The sequence below is a fragment of the Cucurbitaria berberidis genome, assembly GCF_010015615.1.
Source record: "Cucurbitaria berberidis CBS 394.84 unplaced genomic scaffold K460scaffold_4, whole genome shotgun sequence".
Taxonomy (NCBI): domain Eukaryota; kingdom Fungi; phylum Ascomycota; class Dothideomycetes; order Pleosporales; family Cucurbitariaceae; genus Cucurbitaria; species Cucurbitaria berberidis.
In genome coordinates, this window is record NW_024468938.1 from 3275183 (window position 1) to 3288603 (window position 13421).

The following is a 13421-nucleotide window of genomic DNA, read 5'->3' on the forward strand; positions in this document are numbered from 1 at the left end:
GAAGAGGAAGAAAAGATGAAGCGCACGATAAGCCCTTGAAACAGGCTACATTACCTCGAGGGTCCTTGACAAGGGCAAGGCGGCGGCAGCAGGGCGAAAGCTCAAGAGGCATCTCAGATTGAATTGTCAGACACAATTTCCCCTCTTTCAATATTCCGCTCGCCCACCATCCTTCTTCGCTTCCTCGATACTTCTTCGCTTGGCCTCCTTCATCTTCCTCCGGCTTTTAGACAAGTGAGTGCTTTTTTGCCACCACAGAGTGGCGCTTTCATTGTTACGGCAACGGTATGCTTTACATAAAATTGCTTTCAGGAGACCTTTGCGCAAGAGTTGCCCTGTTGCGTTGCGGGACTTTCTCGCGGTAACTACACCAAGCCGTTATACCGAGACAACACCGCCACACGGCCTCGTCGGTATCCTCCTCCAAGACACGTCCCTCGGAAAGAGGGCCTCTGGCGGGCCCTGGCCCGGATCGCACTCCCAGCACTCGCCTCCCCTTTCCCGCTCCACATCCGTCTGTAAGGCACATTCTGGATGGCGATGGCAGTTGCGCTTGATCCAGAAGCGGTGTTGGCAGGTGCTATGCTTGAGCGTGACTTTGGTGCACATGTTTAATCGTGACGTTCTCTTCTCCTCTACTCGGACGTCGTGGCGTGGGGGCAGTCGGATTACGCCTTCGGACTCGACAGGGTTTGGGTAGATTGGTTTCTTCGTCGACTCTCATGGCATTCCCCCGCCGATATTCGCAGACACGAGGGAGCTTTCAGAGCGAGGACTTGGTGCTGGTGCTGGTAGGGCTTCCGAGGCCACATTTTCAGTGCCGAGACAAAATGACTGCGTGGTGATGTCGATCGGGCGTTGAGACTCAATATCAGTCACCGTGTTGATGTCTCCTTGTCGTAAAGATGCTGGTGGTCCGACGGTGAAGGGTGTGATGATTCTTCCCAGGTCCAGGAAGCGAAGACGACAAACGTGGACGGACTTGCGAGATTCAATCAATGTCTTGTCCGTTGCTAGTCAACAGTCTCTCAACGCTCGTTCCCAGGAGATTCCCAATTGGGAAGTCCACGATTGACAAATCTCGGACCAGACCTCCTCTCTAAAACACAGGGTCCAGCGCAAGTTATGTACAGTACAGTCAGTCCACTCGTGGCCCAGGCCGCATCTATTACGAAAATTCAATATACGGCCAAAGCGCGATCGCCGATGACGCTTATCAGGGAGTTTCGTCCCGAGAAACAACAGCTCACTTTGCTGCACCTCCCCACCAACATTCTTCTTGTTCGCAGCAGCCAAGCTCGACTCCACCTTGCCATCGACGATGTTCACCCAAGACGGATTTGCGCTTTCCTGATCTGGCTGCTGTGCTCGGCTCTTTCCTCCGCGTCTTCATCTGCACTAGTCATCGCCGATTGAAGGGTAGCTCGTCGGCCTCATGCTCGTCTGCGTGCAGATTCGTGCGTTGTCTTTACATTTCACGTACAAGACGCTAATAGAGTCTAATAGAGTCTGCCCAACTCACATCATCCGGGGTTAGTCTGGTCACGCTTCGCTATGGAACTCCTGTTGTGACGGCACAGGGAAAGTTCAAGTCTTGGAAAATGGCAAAACTAACAAAGAATAGGATGATGCTATTGAGCACACGAAAGATGGGTATAGTATATGCACAAGAAGTTAGAGCAAAGAAATGGAAGATGCAACGCTTCACCGCATGTCGCCACGCCGCTCAGTTACCCTCTTCATGCACTTTTGAGGACCTCTCGTCTCATCGTCCATGCCACGGAAACAGAAACCATCGCAAGCGCAAACCCAAACGCCACACGAACCATGCCCCCCAACTTTCAAGCGGAAGTATGCAGCGCCGTCTGGTTCAAGAACAAGTCGCACTCATGCGGGTGCTGCAGGCAGTACTTTGGCATCAGTGGGCTGGCGCCGACGCCGTTGGCTACCAAGTACTCGCGGAAGTTCAAGATGCGTTGTGTCAGCTCCGTCGTCCTCTTCTTGCCGTTCGCATCCCTATTGCCGGACCACACCAGCTCAGCGAGTGCAGCAGCGCGCGGCCACATCTTCTGGCTGATGACGACATCATCGACCTGCTCGGACCACAGCGGCGCAATGGCACCCTGAATAAGGCCCTTTTGGGTGTCGGTGAGATTGAAGGTGAAGTCGTAGTCGTAGATGCGTTGCCACGTCTTGTATGGCGCGCACCAGGAGCCACCGCCACCGCCCCAGTTGAAGTTCGGCGAGCCATCAGTCGCGTTCGGGTTGATCTGCAAATTGTACCGGGGATCGTTGGATACCCAGCCGCCGAATCCGCAATCGAGGTACACAAAGTCAGACGAAGAGACGATGACGCGGTACCCTTGGGCAGTGAGGTTGGAGATGTGCGTCAGCCCGTTGTTCCAGGCTTGTAGGACGATATTCTTGGGTACTTCGCCGGTCGCTGCTACGGCGGTCGAGAGCTTGACGTCTTCCCACATGACGAATGTCTTGTTGGCTTGTGCGCGGAAGTTGGGGATCGCGCGGTCGACCCAGTACTGGTACAGATCGCCCATGCTCTTTCCCGACTTGAAAAACTCAACAGCCAGGGAGCTGAAGTTGTTGCAGTTGAGGAATAGCTCGTCGCCGCCAATGTGGAACCAGTTGTCGGGGAAGATGGATGTCATTTCCTTGTACACCTTGGCGGTGACTTCATAGGTCTTGTTATTCAGGATATCGAGCTGGCCTGGGTTGGGCTCGACGGCCGTATGTGCTGCCCAGACATCATTGGACCACCAGCTGTCAGTGCAGGTTAAGATGCTCTCGTCGATCTGCTTCCACCCGGAACTGGCGTGGCCGGGCATGTCGATTTCCGGGATGATGCGGACACCGCGAGCAGCGGCGTAGCTTACAATCTCCTTGAGTGTGTCCTGAGAGAAGACCTCGTTCGGAGAGTAGGCGTCTTCGGTCATATCAGGGTAGGCGGCAATCTCAACGGGCCAGGACTGGCTGTCGACGAGATGCCAGTGGAGAACGTTTAGCTTGGAGAGGGACATGCCGTCGATTTGCTCTAAGATCTTGCTCTTGGAGATGTAGTTGCGGCCCGTGTCAATCATAACACCACGAACCGGGTAGAGAGGCTTGTCCTTGATGGAGACGGGCTGCTCGATGATCAGCCTGCCGCTGCCGTCGTTGATAACAATTTGCTGGAGAGTAGTAAGGGCGTGGAGAGCGCCATAGACAGTCTGTGCGGAGATGTCGATGAAGTCGGTTCCAGGCGCCACTTGCAGCTCGTACGACTCATCGACGTTATGCTGGAGCTCAGCGTGCGTGTTGGCAATATGGATCTTGACCTTGGTAATTGAAGCCGTGCAGTTTCCGCTCCCGTACTGCCGCCTGTGCTTCCTCTTCGAGGCCGCGCCAGTGGGCGTGGGAAAGGGGTCGAATGCTCGAACCGGGGCTTCGGTGGCGGCGGGGATCCATTTCAGCTTGGTGATGGTCTTGGTGACACGATCGAAGGCGTCTTGGAGGACCTCATGATGCGGAGCCTCAAGCGTAACCGCTGCAAAGGAGAAGCAGCCAGAGTCTCCCCAGGTAATGTTGGCCGGTTTTGGAAGTGGGTTGGCAGCAACAGCGTCAGCATGTCGAGCGAACAAGGCAGAAGCCGTGAGCACGGAGGCCAGGATGAAGTCGCGCATCGTGGCAGGACTTGTATGACTATGTGAGCGAGGGACGGATACGACCGGAAGAGCGAGTACAAGAAGAAGAAGTGATACCCGGCCTTTGTATAAAACGAGAAAGAAAAGGGCCGTGAGGAGAGAGAGAGAGAGCCAGGAGGATATTTTAAGCCGCTCGCATTGTTTGGTTCAGCTCTCGCACTGCGCCCGGCTGGGTAATTGAGTGACAGGGTCGGACCGGGATTGCATAGCTTCACTGGCGATGCAGCCACGCGCGCCAGGGGCCCCCCCTTCACTGCTGATGGCCTTGGTGAGATAGGCCAACCGTGCTCAGCCTTGCTGCGGCGTGGTCCCAACTCTCTTGAGCCTCTGTGCTGCAACCATGCTGACCTGCCAGTGGCTGCTGTGTTGCAACGTGCCCCTCTTCGACATGCCGCTCTGGCTCTGCATCGCTGAGCAGCCACGGCCACCCTCCTATACGATCGTGTGAAGCTGCTGGCGACGTGCCCAAGTGGGGTTGAGTAGGCCGGTGCGCTAAGACAAACGGCTGTCACCCCAGGATGTGCATGTTTCGTGCTACCTCGCTCCAGCCCTTCCGCCTGTTGTAGCAGTCATCCAGGACAATTCTGGGGCAGACGTGCAGATGGAGGCGCCCGGTGACAGGTCGACGTCCACCACGGCTGCTTGTGACATGTGTCGTTGTTGGACAGCTGCTGTTGGTGATGGTGAGTAGGTGTGTGTGTGTGTGTGTATGTGTGTGTGTATGTGTGTGTGTGTGTGTGTGTGTGTGTATGTGTGTGTGTGTGTGTATGTGTGTGTGTGTGTGTATGTGTGTGTGTGTATGACTATATTGTATGTGTATGTGTGGGTGGAGTAAGTCAGGCAGGGCGCTGGGTCGGAGCTTTGGTCCACCCTACCCCCCATGCCCCCATACAAGGAAGGCGCCGCCCTGCCAGAACAAAATGCGGGGACGGCCCAAGGTTCCAGGTTCGTGTACCGTGCTATATATCATATGTATGCACCATACTGTACCGATGACCACAGCAAAAGAAGATGGCTCGCCCCGTTCTCCTTTCCGTCGTCATCATCAGGCGCGCTGCAAGTAAGCTTAATCTCCTTCGCATCCGCATCTAGCATCCCTGCGACTCTAGTCATCTTGGAATGCTCCTCGTAATTTCTTCTAAACTCTATCGAGGTGCCCTTCTACAACCCCAAAGACGATTGGATTTCTTCACCGCGCTGCCCTTCCGCTAGCTACTGGGCGTAGATGTAGCATGAGGCGTAGCCTGCTCATCAGTCCTGTCCGTGCTGTTTTGCGGCCGCCCTTTGGCACCAGTCCACTCGGGCGCCGGCACACTCAGCAACTTGCAAATGTCTTTCCTCCTATGCCTAAAGTCGTCGTAAAGGTGCTTCCAAATCCGTCTCTCCGCACAGCCCGCCTCGTGGTTGCCGTTGCAATCGGGCTGCATCTCTTGCAGGCCCTTCTGCGGCCACATGACCCAGGGCTGCAGCGGCCAGTCACTGAAATGAACAAGCTTTGCCTCCTTGAATACCTTCTCCGCGTCCCATGTCTCGCCCGGATCGCCCAGGTAGGTGGCATGATCATGTCGCCTAAACTCGCTCGTCAGGAGCGCATACGGCCGATGAGGAAGTACCAGTGCGCTCTCCTCGAAGCGCTCGTTGACAATCTCCATGTCGAACCGGTGTGCCTTTACAAGCATATTATCCCCCCCTTCACCGATGCGCTTCTTAAACCTCTCGAATTCCTCCAAACTAGGCTGGATGACCATGAGCATCGACGTGAGGGGCCATGGCTTGCTGTCCGTCCCATACGAGCGAGGCATCGCTATCGACGTCTTGGGGAGGAGGAACAGCTCATCGAGTGAGTCGAGGAGTGTAATGTCCGAGTCTAGGGAGATGACGCGGTCGTAGTACGCTAGCGAAAAGGCCATGAATTTGGTCACCGTCTTGTCCAGCTTCCCTGTCCATTCATCTGCAAGGCCGTTAGCTGCTGTCTGACAGCCTGCTTTGTGTGACGCGTACCTCCTGTCCGACTCTCGACGGCGAGTAGCTCTATCGGCTGGAGCTTGACTTTGTACTGGTCGCGCGCTAAAACGAGCAGTTGGCTGTCCCGATCTTTGCTGCTTTCCACGGTCAAATCCCAATACGCAGGGTAGAACAGTACGCGGTCTGCTTTGCTGCCGAATCGGGCGAGCGCGTCGAACAGGAGAAGGGCATGACAGAGGGTGGCGCCGTCGATTGCGTACAGGCTGTATGCATAGTGGGACCAGTTGATGTTCAAGCCATTGTCACGTTGAGATGATGTCTTGCCGGAGGGGTACAAGAGCCAGCAGACGAAGATGAAGCCGCAGAGGTAGTATGTATATTTGCGGCGCCAGCGGAAGGAGCGCGCCTCAGCCTCATCAACGAAGCGCGGAAGTTCGTCTGATCGCTTGCGACGCATATTGTCGGCGTCTGGTGTGCGTCGTAGACATCTCGGTGCCTGCGCTGCGGCGTCAGCGATATTTGTTTGTTCAGGGCGCAGTTCAGGGACGTGCGGAGCTCCCGGCAGTGACGCGGAGATCGCTGGAAGATCCCGTATATGCAGGGGGGAGCGTACAGCCCATGATACCTGAGTTAGACGGACTCACAATATCAATTGATGAATTCCGTACCCTCTTAATATTGAATCCAGTTGTGTGATGAGCTCTTTGCTAATAGTTCCAACATTCATTGCAGGTTTGCCAGTGAAAGAAAACATCCTGCACTGGAATATCCGAGTATGCAATCAAACATGCATATAACATCTACTACCTAGATGCCATCATCTACATCTTCAACCCCCGCTACTGAACGACTAGCACTACAGAAACAAACAGCCGACGAATATCAAGATGCGCTTTCTACACGACTACCACAATGTACGCAAATGCTGCAACACGACAAGGGACGTACCCTGCGATGAACAAGTACGCTTCCTATTTTCAGAGCGTATTGTCCGGCCACTTACTAACATCTCCTCAGAAGGTTCGCTCCCTAACCGACGACATCACTGTCTTGGAGGAAGAGAAGAGCGTTAAGCATGAAGAGCAGGAGCGAACAGCCAGCATTCGCACCCCTACGGTTGTGGATCCGGGTGCTCAACGCAAGCCAACACCAGGACTACCGCTTGCGCCCACGAAACTCCACGATGGACGGCTGTTCACAAGAGTCGGATAATCCGGCAGCAGCATGTGCTTGGAACCTTTTGCTCCTTTTTGTACTATCCTTGGCGTTGATAACTATGGGCTAGAAGAGATCGTCGCTGTCAAAACCATGTTCCGTCCATGTTGTGCGACGTGGACAATGAACTAGTCACTAGGGACGACAAGAGAGCCTGGAATAATGCTCACGATGCTCGTCAGTGTTTGATTGGGTCATCAACTAGATGCGCTTCCCACCATCTACCGCTTCTGTTCTTCGATAAATTCAAGACCAGCTTCCATCTCTGGATTCTTCACCACTTCTTCGCTGCTCGGAGAGCTGTGGAAAAGCAAATCTTTGTCAGCCGTCGCCTTCTCAGCACTGTCGTTCGACATTGTCTTGGGCGCGGCGTCGCTGTCAAGGGAAGAACTGGAAGGTGTTGGCTCTGTGGAGGGCGTAAGTATGCAATTCAATGTTTACTGTAAGATGACGGTTGGGACGGCAGGAATACATGTTGGAGCGAAACAAGTAGCTTAAGAATCACAGACCTCGGAATTGAGCAGCATTGTGCGTGGTGCTGGTGGTGTTTGAAGTGCTGTATGTTGGTATTGCGTTCACGGGCGGCTCTGCGGAGAATAGTGTCAACCAACAGCCAAGTGTGAATGGATGAGAGAGATGTAATACCTTGGAACTGCCCTGCGATATCTTCGGTGGCCATGTCTTGAGGAATCGTCTCGAAACTAAAATGGACGGTCGAAACAATACAATTATGGGTTGGCATCCGTTCGTCCCATGATATAGGTCCCACTAAGACAATGGGCCGATGGCACGTCATATGCTGACCAAGTAGGCGCCATTCTGAAATTGTGGCTGCCGCGTGTCCATATGATTGACTGGGCTACTTTGCGATGCGGGGCACCGTTACGATATATATGGGACCCTGAGAACGAACCACTTTGCTGCCAGGCGTTGCGCTCCGACGTATTGTGGGCATAGGATTCGGATCTAGCGGATCGAGTAGCTGATTATGGAAGGTCTTGGCACTGATCGTCTACGCGATCCGGATCGTGTGTAAGCCGTTGTACCGTATCGCATAACCCCTTTGAATGGGTACATATGGCTGATCGTCGATGGTGAAGAATTCGAGTGAAGAGAGCTTGTCTACGTCTTTCTCAGCCATCCCCCGCTTCAGTCCCTTAGCACACGCAGAAAATCGATCTCGCAGGGATCCACATATGTGACATTCGTCAACGGCTGAAGCCGACCATGTAGAGGAGTGGCGATGGTGACCGTATTTGACCTTGGACAAATGATCTTGCACCTCGATACCACCCCCGTCTTGTCATGGCCATCTCCTGGCCAAAGTTGTCCCCTCAAGCGCGTGCTTGTATCTAGCTCAATGTGGAGCTGTGGGTAGAAGCTGATTTGGCGGAACTGTAAAACACCAACGCATGTCTCGCACAGCATAGTATCGTGTCGATAACCGTATCGCTGAAGCAGCCTGGTGTATGTATTGTCACGGGGAGGCTGCCAAGCGATGTGCGTCGACATTCACCCCGCAGTCTCTCCGCCTGCCTTCGCAGCGTTCATCAGCCTGCTCTTCCGCCCTTCCTTCCAGGCCTTGTCAAGCGCTTCCAACTTCCCACCCACAACCTGCACATTGCCGGGCTCGAGCATAATCACAGCTCTTCGCACATTGACATTCCTTAGGATAAGCTTCACACCCAGGGTCATGCTCGTGTTTAGCCCTTCGGTGCCTCTCAAGTCGAACGCGAAGATCTTGAGACCCTTTGCATCTTGCAGCAGCAACTTGAAGGGTCCTTTGCTCTGAATGGGTGCAGCAGCGTCGGCCGTGCCCTCGTTCTCCTGCTCCACCACGCGTACAATCTCCCGTCCCTTTGTCATTTCTCCGCGCTCTTTCGCCTCAATGGACTCGACTTGTGACCAGCGGGAGTGTCCAATATCTTCGATGTCGAGCACCTGGCAGAGGACTGGGCCGGTAATGAGGCGGGACTGCGTCGTGCCTTTCAGTATGTCATGAGGGAAGACGGACGCTGATGGCTGGTTCAGAGTAGTCGTGATGTCGGTGGCTAGCAGGCGGAAGACAACTGTCTGCTTGACGGCGGGCAATGGCGTGTTCGGGCGGGTGGTTGACAAGAAGCTTTGCAGCCATGCGGCTGTTGGGTAGAGGTGTTTGGCGTTGAGGTGCTGCGTTAGTTCGGCTGCCATGTTAGCTGCCATGGCGGTGATCAAGTGGTAGCTATACTGAGTGACCTCTCAAGAGCCCATGGAATCTGAGACATGTGAGGTGAAAAAGAGTAGCGTCGCGTCGCGTGAATAACGCGGGGGCGCTTGCCGAATCTAATCTTGGCACCTCCGTTCGAGCTCCGTAGTAGCTTTAAGCGCTTTGACCGCCCACAAAGCGACTGCTTCATACACTACGTACATACAGCACTGACTGGCGGCTCTACCATGTCCACGATAGCCTCACCAAGGGCCAGCATCTCTGTCCGCAGCGCCTCGTCCACGCGCGCTTCCTTGGACAGCGCCGCACGACCTCCGAATGCGCGCCGCAACCGAACTGCGCTGCGCGAGTTCTACGGCATCAAGAACGCCCCCAAAGATGGCGATGCAAAGATTTCAGAGGAATCAGCGCGGACGGAGCTTGGCCCAGAGGAAGACGAGACGCTGACGGAGCTGGATGCAGCCGACTTCAACGCGGAGGCCTTTGTAGACAGCCTGCTAGCAAAGGAGGGCCTGAAGGGCGTGTTGAAGGTAGAAGCGGACTTGGTGTCACGTAGGTTACTTCTTCCAACACTGCTACCTCACGCAAATATCTAACCAGCCACAAGAAATACGAAACCTCGATAGCGACAGAAAGTCCCTCGTCTACGACAATTACTCCAAGCTGCTCTCCGCGACTAGTACCATCCGGCGAATGCGCGGCAACATGGACCCCCTAGCTCCTACTACGCACACCCTCGGGCCTGCCATTTCACATATTGCTGAAACCGCTGCCTCATTGTCCTCGTCGATGCAGGCCAGCCCGTCAGGACTACACGGCCTGGGGATCGACATTCGCGTGGAAGGTAAGAAGCGGAAGCAGACGGAGACGGTCAGATGGGTGCTGGACACGCCACGGCGCTTGCGTGAGATGCTCGACCAACAGCAGGACGAGGACGCGGAGAAAGAGTGGGAACAGGTCAACCAGATTCTGGACCAGTGGAAGGGCGCGGCTGGTGTGGAAGAGCTCAGGGAAGAGTGTGAACGCATATGGAACGAGGACGATGTGTCTGAGTGAACCTCGAACCTTCGTCTCCTGGCATTGGGCACGCTCAAGCACGATATCTAATTGAGTCGCCCGTTCCACATGTCCAACCCTTTGCCCGCCATTTCAAACGCCGCCGCAGCCTTGAAGATGCTCATCTCTCAAATCTATTCGCAACTAGCTGCATGCCTACTGGTAGCATCCCTGGACCATCGGTGCCTTGCCCCAACCGGTCGGCATGACGAGCGCGGGATCTAGCAAACATCAGCCCACGTCTTCACCATTCCTGCGATAAACCTACGGGTACATATTCAATGTAACCCCAATAATTGGTTGATCTTCCCGTCACCATTGCCAGCGAGTCGCTCGTACGTCCGCGGTAGCGTCAGTGGGTCGGGAAGGAGACGTGGGTCTATATATGCTGGAAGCGCGTCAATGGCAGCCGAGGTTGCGTCGAGGCCATTCAACAGATGTCGATAGTGCTCTTCTTCGTGAGCACCGACGACTACACCGTACGACTTCGCTACCGAGCGTGGCTTCTCGACAGTGAATACATGAGATATGAAAAGGATTCAGTTGCGCAATTGGGGGATCACAACACCTGTTGGTGGACCGGTACCTAAAAAGACAACGGACATGCTTCTGTTTTCGAGTCGATTTGGTTCTGGGAGGGGAGAAGCGGCAGTCTCTGGCGACGCGCCACTGCTAACATTGACATTTTTATAAAGCAGTGGAGTGGAGCCGCACGCAATCATTACTGATAAGATACAGGTCTGATCGTCTGGTAGCTAGGATCGAACTTCCGAAGTGACGTCGGCAACAATGACCCGCGTGAGCTTCATCAATAAGCTCGCTACATCTCCACCGAGACCTAGGCACTGGATCCCGAAGCTGTAGCAAATGCCTTAGTTGAAAACGCGCGGATCCTCTCCAAGCTCTCTAGAGGCCAATACTCCTCTTTCGGCCCGTATCCTTCATACACGACATCGCCCGCTGGAATCTCAAACCATCTATGCCGATTGCTTCTATTCCCTTGGCTGTCTCCCGCAAAGATGTGTGCGTGCGGCCTCAACCCACCAGAGGGAACATAGCCGCCTTGCTCGTCAACGACGCCGTCTACAGTGCCAACGCGCACAATTTTCAGAGGCCCCGCGGCTGCGTAGTGACTCCATACAACGGTATAGCATTCAGGACACCGCACTATGACCTGTCCTTCTCCTCCGGACGTTGCGGTTGGCACACCCTTGCGGAGGAGTTTGGACTCGGCTTCTGGTCCAGCTTCGCCAGTGATTAGACTGACATGCACGCGGTCAGGCTCGTAGATTGCGTTGAGCGCGAAGGACGTCCCGGTCTCGCGCTGGCAGTAGGTGCAGTGGCAGGCGTGCACGATTAAAGGGGATGACGAGAGCATGTACCGCACGTGCGAGCAGGCACATCCACCTGTTAGAGGGTACTCGCCGAGGATCTTGCGAGGTGTGCTGGTGCTGCTGTAAATGTTAGTTGTGGTCTTCCCTGTCAACGCTGGCGAACGGTGTCTACTGACGCTGCCAGATTGCATCGAGTTTGCTCCGACATGTTGACATACGGTCAGTTTCCTAACCTAAGAAGATCCTGTTCAAAAAGAATTCCCGTTCAGCATGTCCTAATTAGCTTCGACTGCACGTCATTCGGCGCGCAGATGGCGCGCAGATGGCGCAATTCACTTGATCAGTACACTCCTACTGTTTCGAAGGCATGTGAGCCAGAATACATCATAACGTCTCACTGTCCTCTGCCCCGCGTCTTGTTCCGTCTCGCAATTTCCATAGCAGCAATTATCGCACAGCCCACGCCACTCCCATCCTCGGCACTGGTAATCTTGATGGGACCTCTTGCGCCGTCTCCATCCTCTCCCCATTCCTTTTTCCAGTCCAGAACTTCACCCAGCGCCTTCGTCCATCTCCTCTTGAACTTGGGGTGCTTGTTTGCCACGCTTCCGTCGGCCGCAACATGTCCAGCCGTAATGCCTTCCTTCGTGCAAATAGCTGCAGGGCCGCACGCACAGAGGCGCGCCCCGCGGACGGCGATGAGTTCTGCGAGGCGGCGGGAGAGCTCGATTTCAACGTCCATCGGCTGCAATCCGAGCTTTGCATGAAACAAGTCGCGTGTCTGCGAGAAACCTGGGGATTCGTCTTCTTCAATCTGTGATAAGAAGCCGGTATCTAGCGCATAGCTTTCGTGCAGGTTCTTTGTGTCTTGGTCCTTGAACACAAGCCCTCTGTCGGCGAGGTCGACCAGTATGAGGCGGAATATCTCGCCGAGGTAGAGGCCGGCGGATAGTTTTTCGAATGCCTGTTCGCCTGGTCGCGGACTGTCGGCGTCGATCTGCCTGTCGTATTTCGTCCGTGGGAGGACGCGGTGAGAGTTGTCAAACGCACCGTACTCGCAATTTATGGCCATCTTCTGATGTTCGGTACTGGTATTGGTGTCTTGCATGGCGGCTATTCTTTCGTCGCTAGGGTCGAGCTTCGTGACGTCGGACAAGCTAGCCATGTATGCTGCATTGCATCCCGTGCCGAATATCGCGCCGATGACCGTCTTCGGGTCATTGTAAGCGGACGCTATCATTGCTCCTACTGTGTCATTGATTACACAGACAAGTTCAACGGGCAGACTTTTCTCTTCAATCTTATCCCGCAGCTGTTTTGCCACATCCTGGCCTTCCACCCCCTTGATATCGAATCCTTTCGTCCACGTCTGTAAGACTGCATGGTCGACGCGTTCCTGTGTTGCTGGATATGAAAAGGTGAAACCAAACGGCATCGGGTTCGCTGTGCTGTACTCCTTGTCGAGGCCCTTGTCTTTTACAAACGTTTCAACTTTCTCCGCGATGAAAGCCCACAGACTCTCCGCATCGCCCGTCTTCAGCTCCTCGGGCAACTTGTACTGTTCCTGGTCCAGCGTGCTCTTCTCTTCTCCGTGTGCCTCATCACCATGCAGCACCACCTTGCAGAGTCTTAGGTTCGTGCCGCCAAGGTCTAGTGTTAGAATCGTGCCCTTCTCTCTTCCAGTCGGCAAGCTGGGTACCCACGAGACATTCATTGGGATGTTCTGGCCATCTTTGGAGAGTCCCTCGTCTAGCTCTCCGCGGAAGCGCTCCACAATGTCCTTGAGCTTCTGGGATGATACCCAGAAGTCCTGATCCAAGCGTGTGAGCTCATCATCGAGCTCGCGAGGTAGGTCAGCAAGTTTATCGAGCTCGGAGCGCTGATGCCACGAGATGTACGATTCCTCGTTGGTGTGTTGTTTGGCTGAAGTCACCATGGTGGAATATG

The 13421-nt window shown here is 54.6% G+C and overlaps 7 protein-coding genes across 7 annotated transcripts; 1 reads left to right on the forward strand and 6 right to left on the reverse strand.

The window, feature by feature from the left end:
- Positions 1-378: 378 nt before the first annotated feature.
- Positions 379-1052, reverse strand: K460DRAFT_342556 (uncharacterized protein; the record flags this gene model as incomplete). Its single annotated transcript, XM_040931195.1, has 1 exon — positions 379-1052. Exon 1 carries the CDS (start codon positions 607-609, stop codon positions 379-381), a length of 231 nt encoding a protein of 76 aa, XP_040786441.1. The 5' UTR covers positions 610-1052.
- K460DRAFT_357549 (glycoside hydrolase family 20 protein) lies at positions 721-3677 on the reverse strand (the record flags this gene model as incomplete). The annotated part of the gene is made up of 3 exons (XM_040932041.1): positions 721-1013; positions 1251-1387; positions 1912-3677. The coding sequence occupies 3 exons, from the start codon at positions 3675-3677 to the stop codon at positions 721-723; spliced, it is 2196 nt and encodes a 731-aa protein (XP_040786442.1).
- Positions 3678-4906: 1229 nt separating this feature from the next.
- K460DRAFT_287430 (glycosyltransferase family 8 protein) lies at positions 4907-6120 on the reverse strand (the record flags this gene model as incomplete). Its single annotated transcript, XM_040928966.1, has 2 exons — positions 4907-5637; positions 5694-6120. The coding sequence occupies 2 exons, from the start codon at positions 6118-6120 to the stop codon at positions 4907-4909; spliced, it is 1158 nt and encodes a 385-aa protein (XP_040786443.1).
- A 2270-nt stretch (positions 6121-8390) lies between these two features.
- K460DRAFT_288570 (RecQ mediated genome instability protein Rmi1) lies at positions 8391-9080 on the reverse strand (the record flags this gene model as incomplete). The annotated part of the gene is made up of 1 exon (XM_040929057.1): positions 8391-9080. One exon carries the CDS (start codon positions 9078-9080, stop codon positions 8391-8393), a length of 690 nt encoding a protein of 229 aa, XP_040786444.1.
- Positions 9081-9311: 231 nt separating this feature from the next.
- K460DRAFT_291044 (uncharacterized protein) lies at positions 9312-10140 on the forward strand (the record flags this gene model as incomplete). Its single annotated transcript, XM_040929253.1, has 2 exons — positions 9312-9636; positions 9692-10140. The coding sequence occupies 2 exons, from the start codon at positions 9312-9314 to the stop codon at positions 10138-10140; spliced, it is 774 nt and encodes a 257-aa protein (XP_040786445.1).
- A 428-nt stretch (positions 10141-10568) lies between these two features.
- On the reverse strand, positions 10569-11775 carry K460DRAFT_153363 (uncharacterized protein). Its single transcript, XM_040926827.1, has 2 exons — positions 11651-11775; positions 10569-11594 (listed from the first exon to the last, which is right to left on the reverse strand). The coding sequence occupies exons 1-2, from the start codon at positions 11680-11682 to the stop codon at positions 10979-10981; spliced, it is 648 nt and encodes a 215-aa protein (XP_040786446.1). The 5' UTR covers positions 11683-11775; the 3' UTR covers positions 10569-10978.
- A 93-nt stretch (positions 11776-11868) lies between these two features.
- Positions 11869-13410, reverse strand: K460DRAFT_378927 (putative hexokinase Kxk; the record flags this gene model as incomplete). The annotated part of the gene is made up of 1 exon (XM_040935122.1): positions 11869-13410. One exon carries the CDS (start codon positions 13408-13410, stop codon positions 11869-11871), a length of 1542 nt encoding a protein of 513 aa, XP_040786447.1.
- Positions 13411-13421: the final 11 nt, after the last annotated feature.